A 25,686-nucleotide genomic window follows, 5' to 3' on the forward strand; every position below is an offset into this window, starting at 1 on the left:
ATCACATAAAGCTGGCACCCAGGATCACACTTGTGACCCCAGGCACTTGCAGGATGGAGGCAGGAGGATCAGAAGGTTAAGCTCATCCTCAGCTATATGGTGAATTTAAAGCCAGCTTAGGTTATCTGAAACCCTGTTTTTAAACAAGAATGAAAGAAATGGAGGTAGGGGAGCAAAATGGTTTGATGGGTAAAAGCACCTGGCATGTATCAGCCTGCACCCACATTGAGACTAAATTAATGTATTTAATTTAAGGAATAGGCATCAGTAAGAAATCATGTTTGTTCTTCAAGCATGATGAACTGAGACTGAATACCAGGCACCCATTGAAGCCAGACATGGCTGTGTCTGCCTGTAACCGAAGCACTGGGGAGTGGAAAAGGGAGAAACCTCAGGGCTCCTCATCAAGTCCCAGCCTAGCTGAAACCAACAGTTTCCAGTTCAATGAGAAACCTGTTTAAGGTAGTAAGGCAAGTAGTGAATAAGAATTTAAGTTTTAAAAAAGGCTAATTAATCATCAGACAGCAAATTTAAAAAATTACTGAACCAACATACAGACTATAATCACTTGTCATGCAATAAATAAAACTAAAACCAACTTAAAATCCAAAACTATGCACATGCAGACATTTTTAAATACTGTTGAATTAAACAAAAATCAAAGGTTTGTTAAAAATCATAACAGAAAATATTTTGAATCTTAAGTATAAATAATATAAACCTTAAAAAATGTTTATTAAAAACCAAACAATACTTGGAAGAAAATTTATGGTCTTTTTTTTTAATTATGGACTTAAAAATGAATATTTTTTAAGAAATCAAAACTAAATATGCAAGAAAGGATAACAAAGAAAAACTAAACTAGTTGAAGAAAGATGATGACTAAAAGGAAAGAGAATGAAATAGAAAAAAGGGGAAGAAAAGAAACAAGAAAAATCAAAAGTTATTTCTGGGTCCAATTATGGCTCAGCAGGTAAAGCCACTTACTGTCAAATCTGAAGGCCAGAGTTCATTCCCATACCCCAAGTGAAGGCAGAAGAAAAAAACCAACTATACAAGGTTGCTTTCTGATTTCCATACATGCATATGTGTACCCAAACACACATACAGATATAGGTTTTAGTCTTTGCAACCTTGGATCAAGCAGCAATTATGACATTAAAAGAAAGCCTCAGAAGCAAAAGAAAAACAATAGAACTCATCAAAATTTTAAAACCTGATACAAAAAAAAATACAAAAACAAAAAACACCTCTCAACTAAGTGGAAAATCAATTCACAGGAGAGTAATAACTGCAAATCATGTATCTGATAAGTCTAGTATTGCAAATATATAGAGGACCATTCAAAGTCAACAAAGGGAGCTCGAGAGATGGCACAATGGTTAAGAATGAGTACTGCTCTTATAGAGAGTTGATTCCCAGCACCTAGGTCCAACAGCTTACAACTGCCTGAGCTCCAGAAGATGTGACATCCTCTTCTGGCCTCCAAAAGTACCTGCACTCAAGTGCACTGGCTGCTCTTGCATTTGACCTGGGATCAATTTGCAGCACCCACCTGGCAGCTTACCAGGAGATCCAGCACCTTCTTTTGGCCTTCACAGAAACCAGGCATACATCAAATGCATTTATATGCATGCAGGCAAACACTCATACAACAAAAATAAATAAATCTTTCTTAAAAATTAAGTAAAACAATTCTTAAAGTCTATCCAAAAAAAGTCTTTAAAAAAGACAAGTGAGTTCGAGATCAGCCTGGTCTACAAGAGCTAGTTCCAGGACAGCCTCCAAAGCCACAGAGAAACCCTGTCTCAAAAAAAACAACAAAAAAAGAACAAACAAACAAAAAAAATAGACAATAAGAGCTAGAGAGGGGGACCAGCAGTTAATGGTACCAGAGTTTGATTTGCAGCACCCACATTAGGCTTTTAGAACTATCTGTAACTCCAGCTCTAGGGGACTCAACATCTCTCAAGTGCACATACCCTCACACATACGGATAACTAAAAGCAAAATAATTTTGTGAAGTAGAGGCTGACAAGATGGTTCTGTAAGTAAAAGCACTGCGACACAGGTCTAGTGACCTGAATTCCATCCCTATAACCCACATTAAGGTAGAGAGAACCAACTTACAAAGTTGTCCTCTAACCTCCACACTTCTTGGCATGCACTCATCTACACAAAGACATCAATATATAATATATAAAACACAAATATAATAAAATTTTAATTAGAAAATTTAAATACACAAGGACACTATCAGTATCTGCTATATCAATGTAACAGGTGAGACAATAAAAGCTAAAATAAATAAGGATGAAAACTGCCCCTCACCAATGCAAAAGAATTCTGCTGGAAGGATTCCTTTCTACTGAGGATAAAACACCAAGCACAGTTAAAGATAGGAAGACAGAATATTAAAGTCATTATTTGAATTTAATTCAAAGTCACTAAGCCTTGTGTCTTAGTTTGGGTTTTATTGCTGTGAAGAGATATCATGTCCATGGCAACTCTTACAGATAGATGAAAACATTTAATTGAGGAGGCTTGCTTACAATTTCAGAGGTTAAGTCCATTATCATCATGACAGGGAGCAGGGCAGTGTGCAGGCAGATGTGGTGCTGAAACTAAGAGTCCTATATCTTGAGTCAGAGGCAACAGAAAGGTGTGTACCACCGCCACCCAGCGTATCTTTCAATTTTGTTCTCCCTTTTTTGATTTGATTTGCTTATTCTTTGAAAAAGAACCCCATATAGTCCTGGCTGTCCTTGAACTAGCTATGGAGACCAGGCTGGCAGATCACAGAGATCTGCCTGACTCAGCTTCCTGAATAATAGGATTAAAGGTATGTGCAACCATGCCTGGCATGTTGCAATTTTTCAACATGAACTATTCAATTTTACTAATCTAACAAATACTAGGTGAGTACCTACTAGGAGACAGTATTGAGCTGCCATAGATCCTGAGATGTTTAAGAAATACAGAAGCAAAAACATCTTCCCTCAAGGAGCTAAGATAAGAAAATAAATGCCTACAAGCAAACAAATTGGAACAAAACGACAAAATACAAAAAAGTGGCCCAAGTAAACAGAGAAAGGAGAACCTCAAACTTTCTCCTCCAAGATTCTGAAGAAAGGCAAAAAAATGACGGCTGAGTTGAATTTGGGTTTTGGGTTTTAGGGAATTTTGTTTTGCTTGGAGTAAGTTTGCTTATTTCAAGTATTGCCTATGATGCAGGCTAACATTAACATTTATCTAGTATTTAAAAATCTTGGTAGAAGGAAAGGTTCAATTATACCTAACATCTATAATTATACATTAACAGTTATTTGAATATTATCTGAAAAAAACTTTCTCAAGACCAATTTTATTTTTTCAAGACAGGGTTTATCTATGTAGCCCTGGCAATCCTGGCACTCACAGGCTGGCCTCCAACTCACAGAGATCCACCTGCCTTTGCCTCCTGAGTGAAGGGATTAAAGACATGAGCCCACTACGGAACCACCACTGCCCAGATAACTTGGGTCTTTTTTTGGCTTTTTGTTTGTTTTGTTTTGCTTTGCTTTTTGTTTTTCAAGATATAGTGTTTCAGTGTAGCTCTGGCTATCCAGAAACTCAGATTGGCCTCAAACTCAGAGATCCACCAGCCTCTGCCTCCCAAGAGCTAAGATTACAGACATGTGCCGCTGCTACCACCCAGCCAAATTTTTTCAGTAATCAATGTTTTATGACATATTTTGCATATAAATAAGTAAAATTCATATTGCTTTGACTGTCAAACACGGCAACACTTTCTGTAGATACCCATCATCTCTGATAGCACACTATTTTATTTTTATACCTATGCCTCCTCTACTGGTTCAAAAGTAGAGCAACACAAAATCAAACTTCAAATTGGATTGATCAAATAGTAACTAGGTTTTTCTTTTTTAACTTAGAAATCATGTTTTATAAAATTTACTTAATCAGGTCAAAACCAATTTTGTTTGTTGTTTTGTTTTGGGGACAAGCTCTTACTGTACAGCCCAGGCTGGCCTAGAAGTCGATCCTTCTAGAGTACTGGTATTACAGGCATGATCTACTACATCCAGCTTTATATCAAACTTTCTTTTTCTTTCTCTCTCTCTCTCTTTTATTTTTTTTTGGGGGGGGTTTCAAGACAGGGTTTCTCTGTGTGGCTTTGTAGACCAGGCTGGCCTCGAACTCAAGAGATCCACCTGCCTCTGCCTCCCGAGTGCTGGGATTAAATGCGTGTGCCACTGCCTGGCTCTATATCAAACCTTTATAAAGATTTTGAGAAAATAAATCTCAGCTAAATTGTTTTTTAAAAACCTTTAGATGGTATTTTCTCTTAGATTCAGTATATTTTAATGAGGCCATTTCATGTGTTATAATGGAAACTTCTCTATAAACACAAAATTATTCCATAATGACATTAATCAACTTATCAGACTTACAATGCTGTATATCTGTCCATTGCAGACTGCACATCTCTGCGGTAAACTGTTCGAAGAATGACCATGACGGGGTCAAACTCCTGATCCCAGACTTCAGCTATTAGACAAAAGGAAGCAGAAACAGAAATCTGACTTCTTAGGAATAAACCAACCTCAAATTACTTATTATATTAATCAAGAACATTTTAAATTCAAACATTGGAAGCTAAATCTAATTAATCTGCCTTAACAAGTTCTTGATGTTGTAATTACTTTTACTAAATTAAAAACAATAATTTCAACCTTAAAAATGTCTTCTTGGATTCTAAAAGCTTCAGCAAGCAAAAGTTTTATAACATAACAATGCTCCACTATAAAGTTTAGATCATTGCTGTTGGACTTAAGTATTTTTTTCTTATTACCTTGGTAGGCTGCATATTAGAAAAAGAAAATATCTTTAAAATGATTCAACTGTAAAATTATGAAAACTAAATTAAAAATGTACTGTTCATCTGATTTGCAAGGTCACTTCATAAATTGTTGTTTTCTGCCCCTCAACTAAAAATTAATCATGGTTCACCTTCCGCTCTCTACAATTCGGAGTCACTATCCCATGTACTGTATGTGTACAATGGGTGATGCACAGAATGGTTTTAAGTGTTAAGTGTATGTACACCATTTTCTTTTAATACTTATATGTTATTTTCAACATGTAATATTCAGGTTTAATATGTAACTATAGATACAAACAAAACTCATAGCCTCATTAATAGTTATGTTAGGATAAAGTGACATTTAAAAAATTAATCCATGGGGGGAGGGGCGAAATCCTAAGTATGGAATCTTATAGATGATACTTAGACAGGACAAATGTCTAAAAGGTGGCCTGAGGAAATGGCTCAGCGTTAAAAATAGTCTGCTCCTCCAGAGGTCATGGGGTTCAATTCCCAGCACCCACATGACGGCTCACAGACACTTATAACTCTAGTTCCATTAGATCTTATGCCCTCTTTTGACCTCTGAGGGCACCTGGCACACATATATACATGGCAGGCAAACATTCATAAATTTTTATAATGATTTTAAAAATATGTCACAAGCCAGGCAGTTGCAGCACACGCCTTTAATCCCAGCACTCGGAAGGCAGATGGATCTCTGTGACTTCAAGGCCAGACTGGTCTACAGAGTGAGTTCCAGGACAGCCAGGACTTCACAGAGAAACACTGTCTCGAAAAAACCAAAAATAAAAATAAACAATAATAATAATAAAAAATATGTCACATGTGGTGACTCACACCTTTAATCATAGCATTCATGAGGCACAGGCAGACGATCTACGTGGGTTTGAAGCCAGGCTAGTCTACATAGGAAGTTCTAGACCAGGTTACATAATGAGATCCTACCTCAAAACAACAATAAGTGTGTGTGTGTGTATGTGTGTGTGTGTGTGTGTGTGTGTGTGTGTGTGTGTGTGTGTGTGTGAATTAAGAGTAAGAGGCTATGAATTTGAGTGAGAGCAAAAAAGGGGAACATGAGAAGGGCTAAAAAGAGGAAAAAGAAAGGGAGAAATTATGTAATTATATTTTAACTTCAAAATGTTTTAAATTGAAAATAAAATACTAAAATATGACCTGAGAATAATTTTAGAAACAGTGTCTCTTTCATAGGTTAAATGCTTTTTCTGTTCTCAAGCTCAATAGCAAAATCCTTAACATTTGCAAACACAGAACAGAGCTTAAGCTTATTTCAATTTCTAGCACAGGAAACTGTTGACTATAATCCCTAGTCTGCCTTGAACTTTACTGTGTACAACATCCATCCTTGAGCTTGCTTATCAAGCAGCTCCCAGATTTTACCCAGGAAGATCCTGATGTGAGCACAGAGGAAATGAAACCTGGGGTGAGTATTTGGAGCAAGGCCTGCAAGTGAGCCCTTCCCTAAGCACTGCATGGTACAGGAACACCTCTCCATTCCTAAGTTCATCTAAATTTCAGAAACAGTGTGTTCTTTACATAATAAAGACATACTCCGATTTCCCTTTAATAGAATATTCCATCCAGACACTGGATTACTCCTTCTATTTATGAATGGACAGGGAATCCAATTAAGGCACTTCTGTCCTCTGCTAAGTACAGTACATGTTATATGTAACTTCAAATGCATATTGGACTGTCCTTTAGAAAGTAATGTTGAGGAGACCAAGGAGCACAAACTTCAACCCTTCAAATTTTTACTGTGAAAACTAAAGTTTTCCTATTAAGACCTCTCCGCCAATCAAAATCTCACCTATTTCTCATTCTTGTCAATCAAATCCTTGGGAAAAGGCTTCTGTGAATTTAAAATGTAATGCCATCAGCATCATATACAGACTTTTTAACTGTCTCAGATTAAAAATTAGATGCTGAGCTTTGCAGGGTGGGAAATGCCTTCAAAACCAGCACATGGGAGACAGAGTAAGCAGATCTCTATGAGTTTGAAGCCAGTCTGACAGACAAAGCAAGTTCCAGATCAGTCAAGGTTACATAGTAAGACCTTGTCTTTAAAAAGAATTCAACAAAATAAATGAAAACTGCTTCAAATTGAATCAAGAAAGATACCTTCTTTCTTTTGCAATTTATGATTCATTTACAGTTAGTGGTCACTTACAGTATGAACTAGGGTTCCTAGTTAAAGCTGTTTTTATAATTTAGTCAATTTTAGAAGGCCACAATGTAACATATTTTCTGTTGTTGTTTAAAACAGGGCCTTGTTATTATGTAGCCCTGGTTATCCTGGAACTAGCTATGTAGACTAGGCTGGCCTTGAACTCATAGAGATCCACCAGCCTCTGTCTCCTAAATGAAAGTAATAGAACTGTTTACTAAGAAAAACATAAATTTATAAGATATTTGGCAGAACAATACCAAAACTGAACTAGTAAAAGATAAGTATTTTAGGAGTAAAGTCAGTAAAGCACTTGTTTTTAGAGTACAAGGATCTGAGTTCCATAATCCCAGAGCCGAGAAGGTGGAGGCAGGCAAATCTCTGGGGCTCTCTGGCCAACACTTAGCCTATTAAGTGAGCTCCAGTTTCAGTGAAAAGAACTGCTGCAAAGTACAAGGTGGATGGGATCTGTGGAATAAACAACACATTCAAAGTTGACCTCTGGCTCCAGGATACACACACCCACACATACATTCACACTAAGTAAATAAATACACAAACAAAACTTTTTCTTTCAGTGTACACAGGAAAGAATACAATTACATCTGTAAACATACCTTTGGGAGTATACATGCCTTGTTGCATAGAGCCACCAGGTTCAAAAACAGGAGCCTTAAAATCAGCTACAGCAGATAAAACTGATTCAAAGCTGTAACTTCCAGGAATAATGCCACTTTTGGGATTGGGATTTTCTGGGATATGATGTATGTGTCAAGAAAAACAATATTAATGACTAGAGCCAGGTTTGTTTTTTTTTTTAACAAAGGTACTATCTTATTTTTTAATTTCTAAAATTTTTTTAAGATTTTATTTATTTATTATGTATACAACATTCTGCTTCCATGTATATCTGCACACCAGAAGAGGGCACCAGATCTCATAACGGATGGTTGTGAGCCACCATGTGGTTGCTGGGAATTGAACTCAGGACCTCTGGAAGAGCAGTCAGTGCTCTTAACCTCTGAGCCATCCCTCCAGCCCTAGAGCCAGCTTTAAAGTCTGCAAATTACTCATTTCTAATTCATTTTACCAAAATAGAAAATGGCTAGCCTTAGTGTATAAAGTTGGCCACAAGAGGGTTAGTCAGTACTAACTTTTTTTTTTTTTTTTTTGGTTTTTTGAGACAGGGTTTCTCTGTGTAGCTTTGGAGCCTGTCTTGGCACTCGCTCTGGAGACCAGGCTGGCCTTGAACTCACAGAGATCCGCCTGACTTTGCCTCCCAAGTGCTGGGATTAAAGGCATACGCCACCAACGCCCGGCTGGTCAGTACTAACTTTACTGTGATGTCTTTTTCAATAATTTAAATCTACCGAGTCAGTTAATAAACTTTACAATGAAGTAGTCCCAAGTATATTTCCCCAAAAAAAAAATTAATCAAAATGAGAGGAAAACAACTTTAATTATCTCCACTTTCATCAATGCATAAATATGCTGCACCCAGGAAGTGCAGGACAGTGGAGGTGCATACATTTTATTACCAGCACTATACAGGCAGAGGCAGACTGGATCTCTATAAGTTCAAGGCTAGTTTGGTATAAAGAGCAAATTTTAGGACAGCCAGAGCTGTTAAACAGAGAAATCCTGTCTCAAAAAAGCTACTACTGAACAATCAGTTCTACACAAAGGACCATGCTTCCAGAAGGTAGGAGACAATGCATAAACTTGAAATTCTTAAGACTCGATTCCAACAAAAATTGTTGGAATGTTTAAAATCCCGATAATATACTGCTATTTCTACAATGTAAATTTCAGTACAGACTATGTTTCACAAACTCAAAGACTTCCTGTAAGCTCCAGGGAATCAACTTGGATTCACCTTAAACAGATCAGATGTATCCCTCACTCAATTAGCAGGACCTAAGCAGCCTAAGCCTCCCCACCTTTCCCTGGTCCTGACACCCTCCCCTTCAATCACCAGGACCTAAGAAAAAATTTTCCTCAATTTAACCTTGTCCTCTGCTCTGCCAGCATCTTGCCAGGTCCAAGAAGATGCCAGACAGTTCAACAGAGCCTGGAAAACAGTGAGACAACCAACTATCTCAAGATGTGGCCAGCATCCCAAATTTCTCAGGTCACCCAAAGATGATCAATGCCACCCAGGTCAGCAAGAAGCAGTTTCGAAACCCAATGACTTCATTCCCCCAACCTGCCACGCCTAACTCCTCACTTTTTTAATAACTAAAAAAGGGAGGAATGTTAGCTTCCAGACACACCTTGGCCCGGCCCTTTGGGGACCTGGCAGAGAGGTCACTCCTTCAAGCATGGCAAGCAGTACCCTGGCTCTGTAGGCAGCCACAAAAGAGATTAGCTCTGCCTATTTCCTCTTGCTGCTCAGAGGAAGCCCCTTCCCACCTTCCCTTCCTCGAATAAAACTTCCAACATGAATTATGCCTGCATGGCATATTTGTCTCTCACCCTCAGTGAGGCTTTCCACCAAGGTCTCACCCACACTGCATATCTCAACAGTAGTTATAAAGACTCTCTAGACTCTGTGCATCCAGGTTGGCTACATAAGGAAAGATGTAGGTTCCATTTACAAAATGTCCAGCCTCCCCTCCCTAATGCTGTTTTTTTAGAGAATCAGGTTCTATGTGTCCAGAACTATCAGTCCTGAGGTCAACCTGAAGTCTAAGAAAATCTTCCCAAAAGTAAGAGGTGACAAATACATACCACCTTCCCAGAACATACCCTTCAGCAAACAACTGAGACTTTTCTTTTTCACATATTTCCAAGTTTTTCTTTTACGTCTTTAAAACTTGAGATGTTTCTAATCCATAAAAGTAATTTTACTGCCAGGTGGTGGTGGTGCATGCCATTAATCCCAGCATTTAAAAAGCAGAGGCAGGGGAAACTCTGAGTTCAAGCCCAGCCTAGTCTACAGAGTGAGATCCAGGACAGGTAGGGCTGCACAAAGAAAACTGTCTCAAAAATAAATAAATAGATAAATAAATAAATACATACATACATAGGTGGGTTTTTTGGGGGGAAAAAGAAGTGATTTTTACCATAAGCACAAAATTACATTTTTAAAGGATATGAGGTCAAGCAAAGAGCTATGCGTCCTGTCATTCATACACAGCTGGGCTACCATCTCTGCCCTGAGAATCTCATCATCAGACATTCCTAAAATTATTAAAAACAGAATTAATCTACATAAAGATGTATTATAAAGAATTCACCACATATTTTATTATGATGTTCTATTCTATAAAATGTAAAATGCATGAAGTTAAAGAATAAAAACTGTAAGGCCCAAATTGAATTGCAGTTTCACTTCCTTGATATTATAGTTCCTGTAAGGATTTTTTTAAAGATTATTCTAAACCATGTATTAATTGTGCATGTCAAAATTTTAAAGATATGTTTCAATATATCCACATCCTTTTTCTTTTTCCATAAACCAGATCCTAACAGAGGACTAGGAGAAGAGAAAGAACAGTCGTTACATCACGATTCATGGTTTACCTAAGTGTAAACGAAGACTCAACAGAATCACAAGGAACGTGAGCGCGCCCTCTAGCATGGACCGCTCATGCTCCACATCAAGTACTGTATTGTGATGCTGGGAAGCCATGGTCAGTAAGTCCACCACCTTAAATCTGTAACAAGAAATATTGCAAATACATTATTAGAGAATAAAACAAAATTAAGTTAAACTCCAGATACTTCCTAATGCCTGTCTTAGTAAACACATGCTTACCTTTCAAAGACAGACGATATAAAGTAATCTGGATCAAGTCTAGAAGCACAGACCTTTAAGAACACAAAGAAAGCTTTATTTCTCACATTTAGTGTTGCTTCTTATATTAGTCATGTTTTTAAATTTTCTGTATCTCCTACAAGCCGTGAGTCACACAAAAATGAAAAAGCATCAAGGACTAGTAAAAGATATTAATGACAGCTGGGGATACTGAATTCCTAAACACAGTGGGAGAGTCACTTAGGAACTCAACCCCACACAAGCATCACACACTTCATCTAGCTCACATACGAATGCAGTACTTCCCAAATCAGGCCTCAGTGAATCTCAGCCTGCATGCAGCACAAGTAGGTATGGCCCCTATGCTGCAAAGCCTGCCAGAACTATTTAAACTGCTTCCTCTATTCTATCTTGCCTTTCCTACAGAAACCCTCAAAAAATGGTTCTTGCCTGGGCTTTTTCCTAGCTCCTGATTCTTCCTCCTGACTAAAACGTGATGCTTTCCTTGTGGTTCCTATGGTACAGCATACTTCCTTCGGAAAATTTAAGTAACACATTCTTTTCGCAACTAAGTAGCTTCTCTCATCATCACTATCACCTCTGTAAATTAAGATACCAGGCACTTCAAGGCATTCTAAAGCACAACATCTGGATATCTAGCTGGCTCACCTGTAGTAAGTAAATGTCTGGATCAATCATGGAGTTGCAGAAATGAGACTGGACATAGGTCATGGCTTGTCCTTTGATTTGCAGACCATTTCTTACCCACATGTTGCTGTGAATTTCAGCAAGACTAGCCTAGTAAAAAGTGAATTGGAAAATCTATCATCTAAATTCAATAAAATCATACTGTATTAAGCAATCACTTAAAATATTTTGACATAATAATAATACGAACTCAGCATTCTGTCCAACCTTATTCACTTTAAATACACTTGTTTGTTTTTGTTTTGCTTTTGTTTTTAGGACAGGGTCTTGCTGTATAGACCATGCTGACCACAAATTCACTATGCTCCTCAGGTTGGCCTCTGTTCCACTATGTAGGTTTATTTTTAAATATCCAAGCTAATGACTGCATTTTATGTAGCTTTCATCCTTGAAGTTTAAGAATGAGCTAGTTTTCTACTGTGGCTTCTGGATACACTTACAATTATTTCACTGATATCTTCTTGAGAAATCAGTGCTTATTTTTTATTCAATTTTTCCTTCAATCCCTGCCCTACAAAATAAATATATACTAATACTTAAAGAAATAAGCATAAAAACAAATCTAATTGGTCAAAGTTGATGAATACATTCTACATTTTAGTTCAACCTATCAACTTCCAACCTTAAAAAAAAATCTTGTAAATAACAAGAACTAAAATCAAAAATAAGATTAGGAATTGTTCTTACTCTATTAGAAATTAATTCTTCATGTCCAGCATCAACTAAAACTAAAGGTGGATGTGATACCAAGAAAACCATTCAAGATGCTTTAGAAGCCTGAATACATACTTGAATCTGGAGAGGGTGAATCATTAGTTTCATTAGCATCTCCTGATCCGGTAAAAGTGAATCCAAGTCTAATTCTTGACATTTCACAGCCTAAAAATCCATGATTAAAAAGTTAGTAATTCAATATTTTCCCATAAATTATATATAAATAACACCAATGAAAGAATTTATTAATGACAGTCTCACCTTACTTAAAAACATAGCGTAATAACGATGTAGTGGCAGGTGAAAGGTGACTTGGTTAGGAGCTGGCTGGAGTAAACAAAATCCACAAATCAAAGAATATTTAACACAAGTTCCAAGGTTTTAAACGTTGTAAGCATAGTCCCACCTAGATTAATTCCTACACTGTTTTTTAATACACTTAAAATCTTGGAAGCATAGCTTTGAAAAGAACATCTCAACAGTAACTTCTTAAGTTTCAAACACCAAACTAGAATAAGTTCTTTGGTATTAAAATGTAAATTTGAACACATCACTATATATGTAGCTATAAAAATACAGATAGATGCAGATATATCTACATCCCTATCTACACTCCTGCTGCTTTTAGTTAACCCTGGGAAGAAACAAACACCCAGAGCATGAACACACCTACACCCAATCCTTGTTTTCTAAATACTTTTCTCCACTAGAAATCATCAGAAAGATATAAATGCTGACTCCAGGAAAGAACAGGGAAATGATACACTAAGCCTAAAACATCTGAAGCATACTCAAAAATGATGAATAATCAAAGGACATGGAAACCAGCTTGACGGGGCTCTCACTGATACCAAATTCAATGCACCTATCTGAAACAACTTAAGCATCAAACAGAATGTATCTTATTAATTACAATGAGAAAAAGAACAACTTCAAGCTAAAGAAGGACAGCAGGCATCACACTAGCTGAGTGAGCAAAGCAAACAAACATTGGGGCAAGCACGTCACATCAGATTAGATACAATGAAAGCCTCCAACAATCTTTCTGTGATATTCCTGGAAAAATATATACAATCTGAACTTAACCATGAGGTAAATATAAACTGAGTAATATTCTACAAGATTCCTAATCTATATCTTTTCAAACTGTCACTGTCTGTAAACATAAAGAAACATTGAGACCAGTGTTCCAAAAAGAGAGCTGAGATAATGGTATCAAAATTCACCAAGTGACAAAACCCCATCATTTTGCTAAGAAGAGTATCAATAAGAGCTGGAGAAATAGTCAGAAAAGTGTACGTGAGGACTGCATTCCAGTCCCCAGAACTCATGGGGGGGGCGGGGGGGGGGGGGACCAGGTACCCTGTTACTTCCTTGTAATCCCAGCACTGGGAAGAGTCAAAGGCAGATCCTAACCAATCAGGCTGACCCTCTCAATTGATTGTGACATCCACAGGCACTTGTGTAACTTGTGTGTACCTAGTACGTACATATGTACACACACACACACACACACACACACACACACACATATAAATGAGCAACTACTAAGACATAAATGACTTCTAAGAACTAGAAGCCAATGCATATTAAAGTTTTGTGTAGAAATGGAGATAGAATCAGTAACTCACAAGATACTAGAGAAGAAAGTTCTTTGTATTTCAAACTTTTCAGTAGATTTCTAACTGTGTTAAAATGTTTTTCAGAAAAGCAAACTGTATATGAAGGTGACAGAATGAAACCTATAACTTTGTACACTAAATTAATTAAAAAATAAAAGAAGAAATAGAACAATTCACCACCCTTACACACATAAACAACAAGGGTCCTACCTGCCCAGGGTTCAGGGCATAAATTGGGGGGATTGGGCAATTGGGGAACACTGTCTGGTCTTCTGCATTCTGAGCTACTTCTAAGAGGAGGAGTGACGTCTTCAATGCCAACAAAGTATGCCTTGTGCCAGCTCTGTTCATTATTAATAAAACACACCTTGGTTCCAGCTCATTCTTCCATTCTCTATCAAGAACACTGCTCAAATAATAAAGTTGGAATATACTTTTCATTAATTTCTTCTGCCCCATTCACATTTATGCCAACACTTTTACTTCTTCAACTGAAGCTAATTTTCACTCCTGAGAAATGACACATATACACTTAAAATGGAAAAAGTATGCCTCTGTCCTCTAGGATATAAGCAAACACAATTAAGTCACTCTGCAATTTCCTAAATGTCAATCAAAAAACTAGCCATCCCTTTTCCATCTATTCTGATATTCTATTATGATACCAATTATTCTACTCTTATTCCACAAAAAGATACACATAATTTTCAATGTTGAATGAAATCTAACACCTTTCCCTTTGCTTTTATATATGCCAAAAAACATCCATACCTAGACAAGTTAGAGATGCAGTTCATTAGTAAGCACTTGTTTAGCATGTGCAAAAAGCCCTGGGTTCAATCCCCAACATAACAGATTTTTAAGCATATTTTTATATAATATATACATAAACATACCTCGTCTACAAAGTTAATAGCATCAAACCAATCTTGAAGAGCTTCAAGGCAGTACCTTACAACATTGCGGGTATACTCTTGAGTTTCCTTTGAAAAGAAGTTACAAATATTTCATAGTGCATAAACATGTATATTTTCAATATTAAATTAAATGTAGTAATAATTATAATCATTGCATGTATAATGATAAAATGTATATATTTTCAAGATAACCTATATTTTGCTTCAAGAAACCATTCCTTCATAAACTGAAAGTAGCAACCAATGGCAAATATGAAAATTATAGAATACAATGTGCTTCCTTCTATATATTGTTAAAAGTGAAGCAAAGTTGGCAAACACTTTAAGTAAATTAAATGCAGGTTCCATTTCAATGGCTCCCCCAAAAGTTCATTACTATTATTCAATAAATACAGAGTCTCTTTGGGAATGATAAAAAGGTATTAGACATAAATAATGGTGATGGTGAAAAATCATTCTCACTGAATTGTTCACCTGAAAATAGTTAAAGAGCAATTTTCAATGGATATTATATACAATAAAAAGGAAGCTAGAACATATACATGCTATAACTAGCCTGTAATATCTTGGCTTGGAAAAAGAAATCGTGTGAGCCTTTGCAGTATGAGAACTGTGAAAAGCAATTACAATGTTTTATAATAAAACGGATCTACTCAAACAGTTAAGCTTTAAGTCAAATGAAAATGTCACTCTAAAGAAGGGTCTTGCCAAAAATAGAAATATATATGCAAAGACTGGAATAAAAATCTCTTCCCCTTCCCTCCAAAAGTATGTGTAGTTCCCAGGAGATACTGGGAAGTCAGAATTGGGAAGTAAATGGTTCCTTTGGTGGACAATGACAATGTTCTAGAATTAGTGTAGTGTGGCTGCACAACTTTAAAAATACACTATAAATCACTGAATTGTATAATTTTAAATGGTTAGGACAGCAAATTTTATCTAAATTAAGACAATTACAAAATGTACTTTGGGAACCAATGTATAGTATAAAAGTGCAGGAAGCATCCAAGTCAAGTAGCTCAATCTCATCAGCTACCTATAAAACTACATGTGCCTTTAAAACCATAAGGAAAATCTCACATTCCTTGTTTTCTTTTCCTCAGACAGTGTCAAGTATCCCAGGCTGGCCTTGAACTCCTGAACCTCTGCAGCCACCACACAACACTCCCCAGTCAGTCTTCATTTCTCCTTTACCTTGCTCTTCTCCACGTCCTGTCACTTCTTCCATGACATTATCATATAGGTCCTCGCCTATTTTGCTGCCACCATCCAGTCCAAACATCACTTATCTGGTCACCTTGCCAACAGTCTCACTCTGTCCCAATCTATCCTGTATAAGATTTATCTTTATAAAAATATTATCTTACACATTCTGCTCCCCATCTCTCACTGCAAAAAGTTTATGACACTTACAAGTTAATAATAAGTAACCTGTCTTAAACAAACTAAAGTGGAAGTTAATTCATGTATAAAGAAACTTTGAAGGTCCAGAAGATGGTTCAGTAGGTAAAGGCAATTGCCACCAAGCCTGACCAGGTTCACCCCCCAGGACTTAAATGGTAGAAGAAGAGAACTGACTCCTGATCTCCACATCCACACTGTGGTGAATTCATACAAATACAACACCCCCTCCAACAATCAATCAATCAGTCAATAAATAAATAAAATATGAAGCACTTTTTTTAAGAAAAAGAAACTTTGAAAACCAAATATGTCATTTTCAGAGCTTAGACAGATTGTTATATGAGTGAGCACAAATCTAAACAATCAAAGTTTACCACAGAAAAACTCAGCCAAAGGTACTGAGAGTGCTTCTGCAGATGGCCTATTAATTCCATTTCTAAACATGGTATATGTTAACACTGTGTTCAGATGACCTCTTCTCATCCTTCCACCTACATTCCCTACCCCTGCCATAAGTTACTTAAATTTTGTCTGAGTTTCTCCGTAAGATGGGCATAACACTATGTACCTCCCAGTAGTCATGAAGATACAAATGAAACTATGCATATAAAATGTTCTATGTCTTTCTAGCTAGCACTAGGTCTCATTAGCAAGAAGTTGTATGCGCCAAAAATCAAGGACTCATTCAGTCTGCAATAACCTCAATTTGCCACTAGATGGAAGCAATCATATAGACAATAAATCATATGAACTGTAACTTTTATAATTCTTAATCCTTTACCTTCATATTTTATAATGGAGAATGTAAATACAAAATAGACCCTTAACTTTAAATGTTATTGTTTCTTCTAGTTTCCATTTCTAAAAACTGTCAGGACTGCTAAAAACAGCTCTGGCCATTCTGACTAAAAGAATAAATAATAGCAATCTGATAAAGAACACTGTTCTGAAATCAGACAGATTTGCTTTCAAATTCAGCTTCTATGTTTAGCTATTGTAAACCACGAAATTGTCTAATCTCTGTAGGAAATGGCTGATACTTCCTAAGAGATGCTATGAGGGTTGGATGAATCTACAGAGTGCCCAGCGCAGCATCTGGTATCATCTGGATGTTCATCAAGAAAACACCTTATGTAGAAACTAGCTGCATCTTTAACTGAAAAGTTGTTCTCTCAGCTACCTCGAAGATTACAAAAGAAATTCAACAGGCCTGTTTTTTTTTTTTTTTTTTTTTTTTTTCCACTGTCTTCTATACCGCTTAGATTAAGGGCATGCTTTTATCTATATAAGCATACTATGAGTCTGACCTTCAGAGACAAAAAATTAAGCCGTTGCTTAGAACCAATTATTTGTAACAGAGATAAACATAAATCCAGCTTCAAAATTCAAATTCAACCCAAGCAAAACTGGCAAAATAACATGCCTAAAACTTTAACATCCTCAAGTCAGTCTACCTTCCTGAATCAGATTTGCTTGGCTTACAAGGAATCTCATTCTTCTGGGTCCCCTCCTCTCCCTTCTTTCTCCCTGGTTCATGTCTCATCGACATTCTTGATGTCATTCTACTACCTAGTAAAAATAGCATCTACATGAAGTTTATAACTTCAGTCCAGAAGTTTCTTCTTTTTTGAGCATGAGACTCATATCAGTTGCCTTTTCACTATTTCCATTTGGACATTTCACAGACATTTCAAACAACATCTCTAAAACTAATTGAACTCATCCTTCTTGTCCACTTTTGTATACCTCTGAGTATATTTGCCTGCATGTATGTCTGTATGAAGGTGGTGGATCCTGAAGTTAACAGACAGTTGTAAGCTGCCATGTGGATGCTGGGAAATGAACCCAGGTCCTCTGGAAGAGAAGTCAGTGCTCGTAACTCCTGAGCCATCTCTCCAGCCCCTATTGTAGCATCTTTTAAATTAACAAATACTTGGATTTATTTATGGAATAAAATGTGACATTTTGGTGCATGTGTACACAATCAATTATTATATAAAAGGCATCAGCTATCAATCAACTCAGATGCTTATAATTTTTAAGATTTGTTTTTTTACTATTTTTAGTTATATGTAGGTGTGTGTCTGCATGTGAGTACAGATGTCCTCAGAAGCATCAGATTCCCCTGGAACTTGAATTACAGATTGTTGTGAGCTGCCTGATATGAGTGGTTCTTAACCAGTGATCCCTCTAGCCCCCTTAGATTAAAAACAAGAAGAGGAGGAGAAAGTTATTTTATTTTTAATAACAAGAGTATTTAAAAATCTATTCTTTTAGAGAATTTGAAATAGTGAGGTAGGCCCAGAGAGCTAGCTCAGCATGTATCGGTGCTTGTCTCCAAGCTTGATGGTGTAAGTTTGTTCTCCAGGACCCATATGGTAAAAGGAGAGGTTCAATTCTAGCAAACTGCCCTCTGATTTTCACATGTGTGCCATAGCATGTGCATTCCCACTTATACTAAATTTAAAAATGGACTAATGTGTGTAATTTTTAAAAAGAAAAATGCACAAATGTTAAAACAAGTCTCCCTCAAAAAAAGTTTGAAATATATATCTTATTAACAACAATCACAACGATAAGCTTCAAATCTCAAAAACATTCCTTTGGTCATGTTTAAACTTTGTATCCACTGGTCAAAATCACCCCTTTTTCCAAAGCTCTATCAAAGCACTATCAGTTTCCTGAGACCATCAAGAGTCATTAAGTGAGCTGGGCAGTGGTGGCACATTCCCTTAATCCCAGCACTCAGGAGGCAAAGGCAAGTGGATCTCTGTGAGTTCGAGGTCAGCCTGATCTACAGAGTAACTGCCTGGACAAGCTCCAAAGCTACACAGAGAAACCCTGTCTCGAAAAAAAAGAAGAAGAAGAAGAGGAGGAGGAGGAAGAGGAGGAGGAGGAGGAAGAGGAGGAGGAGGAGGAGGAGGAGGAGGAGGAGGAGGAAGAAGAAGAAGAAGAAGAAGAAGAAGAAGAAGAAGAAGAAGAAGAAGAAGAAGAAGAAGTTGTTAAATATCCATAAAATTAGGCTTATCAAAACACCTTAATTAATCTATCTATTCCTAGTCTTGTTATATGTGTGTATGCATGCATACCTTGCATGTAGTCAACAAGAGCTCTACCACCATGCTACATTCTCTTATACTTAGTCTTTTATATATAAATCTGATATCAAACTGTTTTAAAATCTTCAGACTTTTCTTTAAGTAAACCCAAGACTTTTTAATGTATCTACAAAACCTGATCCCTCTCTCTTCAATGAATCATATCTACTTTCTTGTTCTAGACACAAATTCCTTATACAGACAGACACTTTCACAGGAGATGGTTTATTCCCATCTGCCTCCCCCACAACCACCACTAGTCCACCCTCTTATTCTTCACACAGATGGTTCCTTCATAGTCTTTTTTCAGAAAAGCTTTTCTCTCCCACAAAAACAGTATTACTTTGCCAGAGAGCATAACAAAGTCCATATGTTTACACTGTGTCCATGAGAATAACAACCATGTCTAACTGGTTTAATACCAAAATACCTAAAATGTAAATAGTGTCTAACACAGACCAGCATTTAACAAACCTTTTTGAGTGAATGAGCAAGCAAATAGTTCTTCAATAAATGCTACAGCTGAGATTAAACAAGGAACTATGAACACACAGGGAATGCTATTTGATCAAAGGACTATCAGCTTGAGTCTTACAGACTTTTTCAAAAGTTAACCCTAATAGTTCTTCACTCTAGCTGATATTGCTACTCAGATTCAATTGCATATCAAATCAATCAAAATCTGTAACAGTGGGGTTTCAGCGTGTGTGTGTGTGTGTGTGTGTGTGTGTGTGTGTGTGTGTGTGTGAGAGAGAGAGAGAGAGAGAGAGAGAGAGAGAGAGAGAGTGTACACACTTCCCAGATAACTTTCCATGTAAGAAAAACACTGGGCCAAGAAAAGAGAATGAGAAACTGTTGGGGCACAGAGGTCCTTGTACTCAGAGAAACACTAAGAGAACCATGAATGTTAATCACACAGGGGTGTTGCCTCAAGGGAAAAGATAAAAATCAAATACCTACATTCCATCCAGACAGCTTGCTAACAACCCAGTGACCTTTTTTTGCTATCTGTGAAGGCAGACATCAAGACCTTTTGCTGTATAAGCAGACTTCATTCTAATTCCCCAGAATGGTCATTCCAGACTCTTCCCCCCCTAGACCATTACCCACCATTAGGGGAAATATCACATGTACTTTATGGCCTGCTGATCTCTATGCTATCACAGACCACACTAGATTATAGGCCTTTTAGCTATAGAACCAATCTTCATGGTCACATGGACTTTGTAAAAGAACCACGTCTTAAGCTTTATAGTGTACCTGGAACTAGACTGATAGGACTGATTATTGCCTGGAAACCTTTTCCCAAATTGTCCTGTTTTAAATATACTGACGATTATTAGACTCCCCAAAGTCTAGTCCAGGTTGATGAAGTCAATTTGCACAGTTTTCATTCTTATCTCTTTGTGCAGTTTGTTTCCCTGTATAGCCCCTGCAGGGACTCCCTCAGGAAAGCATATACCCCAAATGGGACAGTGGGGGACTAGCCTGAACGAAAGCTTAGAAACTAAGAAAGGAACAATCATGGATCACAGCATGTAAGTGGTATAAGAGAACAAATTATACATAGAAGTTAATGCAAATTGTAGAGATACTTAAATCATTGAAGATACCATTAAATGGCATGAAAAACACGAAACAAAATACAGTGTGGACAGGTGATTTTTTTTTTTTTTTTTAAGATTTATTTCTTTATAATGTATATAGTGTCCCTGCAGGCCAGAAGAGGGCACCAGATGGCATTACAGATGGTTGTGAGCCATCATGTGGTTGCTAGGAATTAAACTCAGGACCTCTGGAAGACCAGCTACTGTTCTTAACCACTGAGCCCCATGACAAGTGATTTGTAGTCTCAGCACTTGGAAGGCTAAGGCAAGAGGATCATGAGTTTGAGACTCAACAGTGAGAATGTATATCAAAAATAAAAACAAAATCTAATGAACCAGGGTACTGAGGTTTGTCTTTGGCTTTTAAAACATGTAAGGCTCTGGAATGTTTTTGACACACATACGTCCCTAGAACTAAACATACACATATTCATTCATTCATAATCTTTGTCCCCCCCTCTCCCCGCTACCAACACACACACAGACAGACATGGTTATTAGATATTTGAGACATTTCACATCCCTAGAAAATCAACATGGGTAGCATGACCTTTTGAACTTTGAAATTAGACTACACTAAGCTGTGAGGCACTGCATTTTGAAAATAGGTAAATCTGTGAGAGAAACAGACTCAAAAAACTACTAAAAGGAACATATAAACTTAATGTATAGATTGAAAGAAACCCCATTATTACCTTTAAGGAACAGTTCACCTTACTGTCCCATTTCTGTTTCATTTTGTTGTGTTACATTTATAAAAGAATTTAAAAAAGACAAATCTCAAATAGAGTTTCAATGGGTTGACCTAGTCACCCTGTTTAAAGAGAAAGAGCAGAGACTAAAATAAAATATTCCCACTGTAAGATCTTACCTATGCCAGGAGTGATGGCATATAGCTTTAATCCCAGCACTCAGGAGGCAGAGGCAGGCAGATCTCTGTGAGTTCCAGGCCAGCCTGGGCTACATTGCAAGCTCCTGGGTAGTCAAAGCTATGTAGTAAGACAGAAAATTTTTACTGATACAAGCTAATGTGTTGAGCTTCATGTGGTTTTATATCAAAATCTTCAATGCCAACACTTGGACATCTGAAGCAAAAGAATTGAAAAATTAAAACTAGCTTGTAAGACAAACTGAGTTCAAGGCCAGCCTGGGCTATATAGCAATTTTACTCTGTGTAAAATTATAAACATTTTCTGAAGACCATCTTTATCTTTGAAAGACAAAAGGTTATTAGACAACCAACAACAGTTAAAATGAAACAATAATGCTAAAGGTAGATATTATAAAGTTTCAACAACTGTTCAAAATAGAGGTGGCTGGGAAGGTCTGATGATATAAATGAATTTCAGTATACCTAAGAATAAAATATATTGTTTCAGGTAAGCTTCCACAAAGATTAATTCAATATGAAACAGAACTAAACACTACATACTACATATGAGATTTTCAAGTGTGCTTTTTTTCTTAAGCCATTATTTTTAAAATGCAGAAATTAATAAAAATACTTCCTACATACCCTAACTTTACAATGTGATAAGAGTCCCCACATCGGCTGTGCACAGGCTTCAAGCTCAGCAGCAAAAGCAGCATAGTAGGTCTGAGACTCAAACTCCACATGCTCATTGAGTTCTCTCTTGTTCAAGTTCATACCTTGTAAAAAGTAAAACACACATGGACTTTGCCAAATAGATGCAAGTATGTAGATTAAAATCAAACACTTCTCTATACTCAACATGTTTTAAACAAATAGCACCAATTACACAGGACATACATAAACAGGTCTTTGTTTCAGAAAGTTTTTACAAACTAGCATTCCTAAGAAACATTTTGTTAAATGTCACAAACAGAAATTAATATCTTTTTATTTTACTTAACTTTTTTTTTTCCATTTATTTGACATACCAACCGCAGTTTTCCCTCCCTCCTCTCCTCCAGGTCCTTGTTCCTTCCCAATCCCATGCCTGCTTCCCATCTGTCCTCCTCCTCTTTCATTTCTCTTCTATCTCCAACTAGATAGAAGTAAGCCTCCCGTGGGCTTGAACAAAGCAGGGCACTTCAACTTGAGATGGGGACCAAGTTCCTCCCCTTGCATCAAGGCTGGGCAAGGCAATCCAGCATGGGGAACAGGTTCCCAAAAGCCAGCTAAGCATCAGGAATAGGTCTGATCTTACTGCTAGGAGCCTTACAAAGAGACCAAGCTACACAACTGTCACACATATGCAGAGGGCATAGGTCGGTTCCAAGTAGGCTCCCTAACTGTTGGTCCAGAGTCCATTAGCTTACACAGTCTCAAGTCAGCTGTCTCTGTGGGTTCCCCTGTCATGACGCCCCACCACTCATAAATCCCTCCTCCCTTTCTTCAGCAAGACTCCCAGAGCAGAACTGAATATATTTAAATAAGAAAATCAAAAACAATTTTAATTGCTGACAGTCCAAATTGTTATGAACATGTTACAAATCTGAAAAAAAAAGATTTCAAGTTTCTAATGTTTTATCGTGCTTCCAGAAAATTACACTCATTTCCTAATAAACCCTTGCAATGTTGCTATGAATAAATTTTCAAGTTCTTACAAATAATAATTCAAATAATGAGACACCTTACTTATAACCTCAATAGTGTGCTATTATTTTTAGTTAGTATTTAATTGTTTAGCATTAGGTACCTTTTGAACAAAAGAAGCTTAAATCCATACCTTGAAAGAAAGAAACAAAGTTCATCCATGTAACTAATAAGCCATGATCCTCCAAAAACCTCTTTGCCACACTTTGATGAGAAAGAATATTAATAAAATCACTAACAAGAGGCCAGTAAGTGTTATTCTTCAGTAAGGCTTCTCCACAGTTCACCACAACATGTAAACTATTTTCTTCATCTAAAAAAGTCCAAAAATTACTTTCTTTAAAACAACTTCATGAATGATATAAAATATTATTGTACACTTTAGAATCAAAAACACTTAAATCCCAAACCCAGCATACCACTTAAACTCTGTATGGCTCTAGGCATGTTGCTTACACTCCAGATCAAATTCTTCATTCTTAAAATAGGGGAGAGAGTGTATCTCAAAGATATTAAACAAAATGTTAATCTAAGGCAATGAGCACACTGTTACAGTACTTAATACTACATGTCCTCCTCATTGCTGATACTGAGCTAGCTATATGCTTATAAAATCTCACTTTCTGAATTCTAATGATATAGCTTGCTTCAATCAAAAACATTAACACTAGATTAATCTCATTCTAGCTTATTATTCAAGTCTGCTGATTTCAAGTGGGGCATATTAATTGCTATCTTCTAGCCAAAGAATATATATATAAATGCAATTTTTTACCAAACAGTATTATCTCAGAAATAAACACACAAAAAAACAATGAAACCTCCTTAATGCCTCCTCTCCCAAAAATCCTCCAAGTTTAAATTACTGTTGAATGGAGGGGTGCCATTAACACCAGTTTTTAGCAACTAACCCTTTTAACCTATTCCAACTTGACTAACTAAATTCCCACTATGAAATACACAATACTCACAGCACACCAAATGCTCAATACCAGTACTATTTTCTAGTACACACTGAGGTATACAGTTACCTAAAATCCATTTTTTTCTGTTCATGCTAATGTTCTTTTTACCATCATTACAGATTCAAACAAAAGTATATGAAATAATGAAATATGAATTCATATTATGAGGAATTATAGAAACTAGATCATATGCTTTTAGATACAAGAAAAATAAATACATGGGGATACAGAGGTTTTAAAATTTTTTCATGGGGATGGAGAGATGTCTCAGTGGTTAAGAGCACTGGCTGCTCTTCCAGAGGTCCTGACTTCAATTCCTAGCAACCACATGGTGGCTCATAACCATCTATAGTGGGATTTAATGCCCTCTTCTAGCATAAAACCATACATGCAGACAGAGAACTCAAATACAGAAAATAAATAAATAAATAAATAAATAAATAAATAAATCTAAAAAACAAAAACAAAAACCGACAACCTCAGGGCAGAAAAGCAAGATTGTTAATTCACCGAGATATGTTAATCCTACTTTAAATAGACTGAAAATGAATTTACATGTGCAGTCTAGATAAGATGAGATTAAATTCAACCAAGGAAACCATATTCTAAAAAACATTTTGCCCACAAAATTAAAAGACTGGAGAATGGGGACTAATGAGATGACACAGCAGGTAAAGATGCTTGTCCCACAAGGCAGACAACCTGAGTTCAATCCCTGGAATAGACATGAAGGTGGAAGAAGAAACTTACTCTACAAAGCTGTCCTCTGACTTCAACATGCACTGTGACTAATGCACCCAACCACACCCACAATAATATGTTTTAATTAAGGGCTGGAAAATAAAAATGCTTTCTATTTTTAAAGTTAAAATACAATGTATCACTTTTAAGTGATTCCTCACTGTATCAGACTTCTCAACTAACTGTGTATTTGACAAATTCAACAGTAAGGAAAACCTCTACTGAACTTTATTTCCACACATTAAATTTATGTTTCAGTCCATGGAATTATTGTACCCTACTTTTAAGTTATATCAAATAAAACCAGGACCCATTACAAGTCAAATTTGCCTGTTTCTCCTTGATTCACCATGAATGAAAAAGGGGAAACTAAATAACTCCATTAGAGAAGAGGAATTGCCTACATCCAAAATTCTGAAGAACCCCCCTGACTAAAAACTCCGGCCAATGAAAACTGATAAGCCAGTGACACTGATGAGACAGTGTTCCAGGATGCCGGGAATAACAAAATAAA

At 36.7% G+C, this 25,686-nt stretch overlaps 1 protein-coding gene across 1 annotated transcript in view; it reads right to left on the reverse strand.

The window, feature by feature from the left end:
• Positions 1-25,686, reverse strand: part of Ubr3 (ubiquitin protein ligase E3 component n-recognin 3) — a 157,436-nt gene that overhangs the window by 68,102 nt on the left and 63,648 nt on the right. The window contains exons 13-23 of the mRNA XM_027420475.1: positions 23,600-23,779; positions 22,423-22,556; positions 14,777-14,863; positions 12,520-12,585; positions 12,334-12,423; positions 11,506-11,634; positions 10,837-10,889; positions 10,602-10,735; positions 10,174-10,259; positions 7,694-7,835; positions 4,455-4,551 (exon numbers count right to left, since the gene is read on the reverse strand). Of these exons, the coding sequence (XP_027276276.1) occupies positions 4,455-4,551; positions 7,694-7,835; positions 10,174-10,259; positions 10,602-10,735; positions 10,837-10,889; positions 11,506-11,634; positions 12,334-12,423; positions 12,520-12,585; positions 14,777-14,863; positions 22,423-22,556; positions 23,600-23,779 (1,198 nt within the window). The remainder of the gene's footprint in view (positions 1-4,454; positions 4,552-7,693; positions 7,836-10,173; positions 10,260-10,601; positions 10,736-10,836; positions 10,890-11,505; positions 11,635-12,333; positions 12,424-12,519; positions 12,586-14,776; positions 14,864-22,422; positions 22,557-23,599; positions 23,780-25,686) is intronic.

The sequence above is a fragment of the Cricetulus griseus genome, chromosome 6, assembly GCF_003668045.3.
Source record: "Cricetulus griseus strain 17A/GY chromosome 6, alternate assembly CriGri-PICRH-1.0, whole genome shotgun sequence".
Classification (NCBI taxonomy): domain Eukaryota; kingdom Metazoa; phylum Chordata; class Mammalia; order Rodentia; family Cricetidae; genus Cricetulus; species Cricetulus griseus.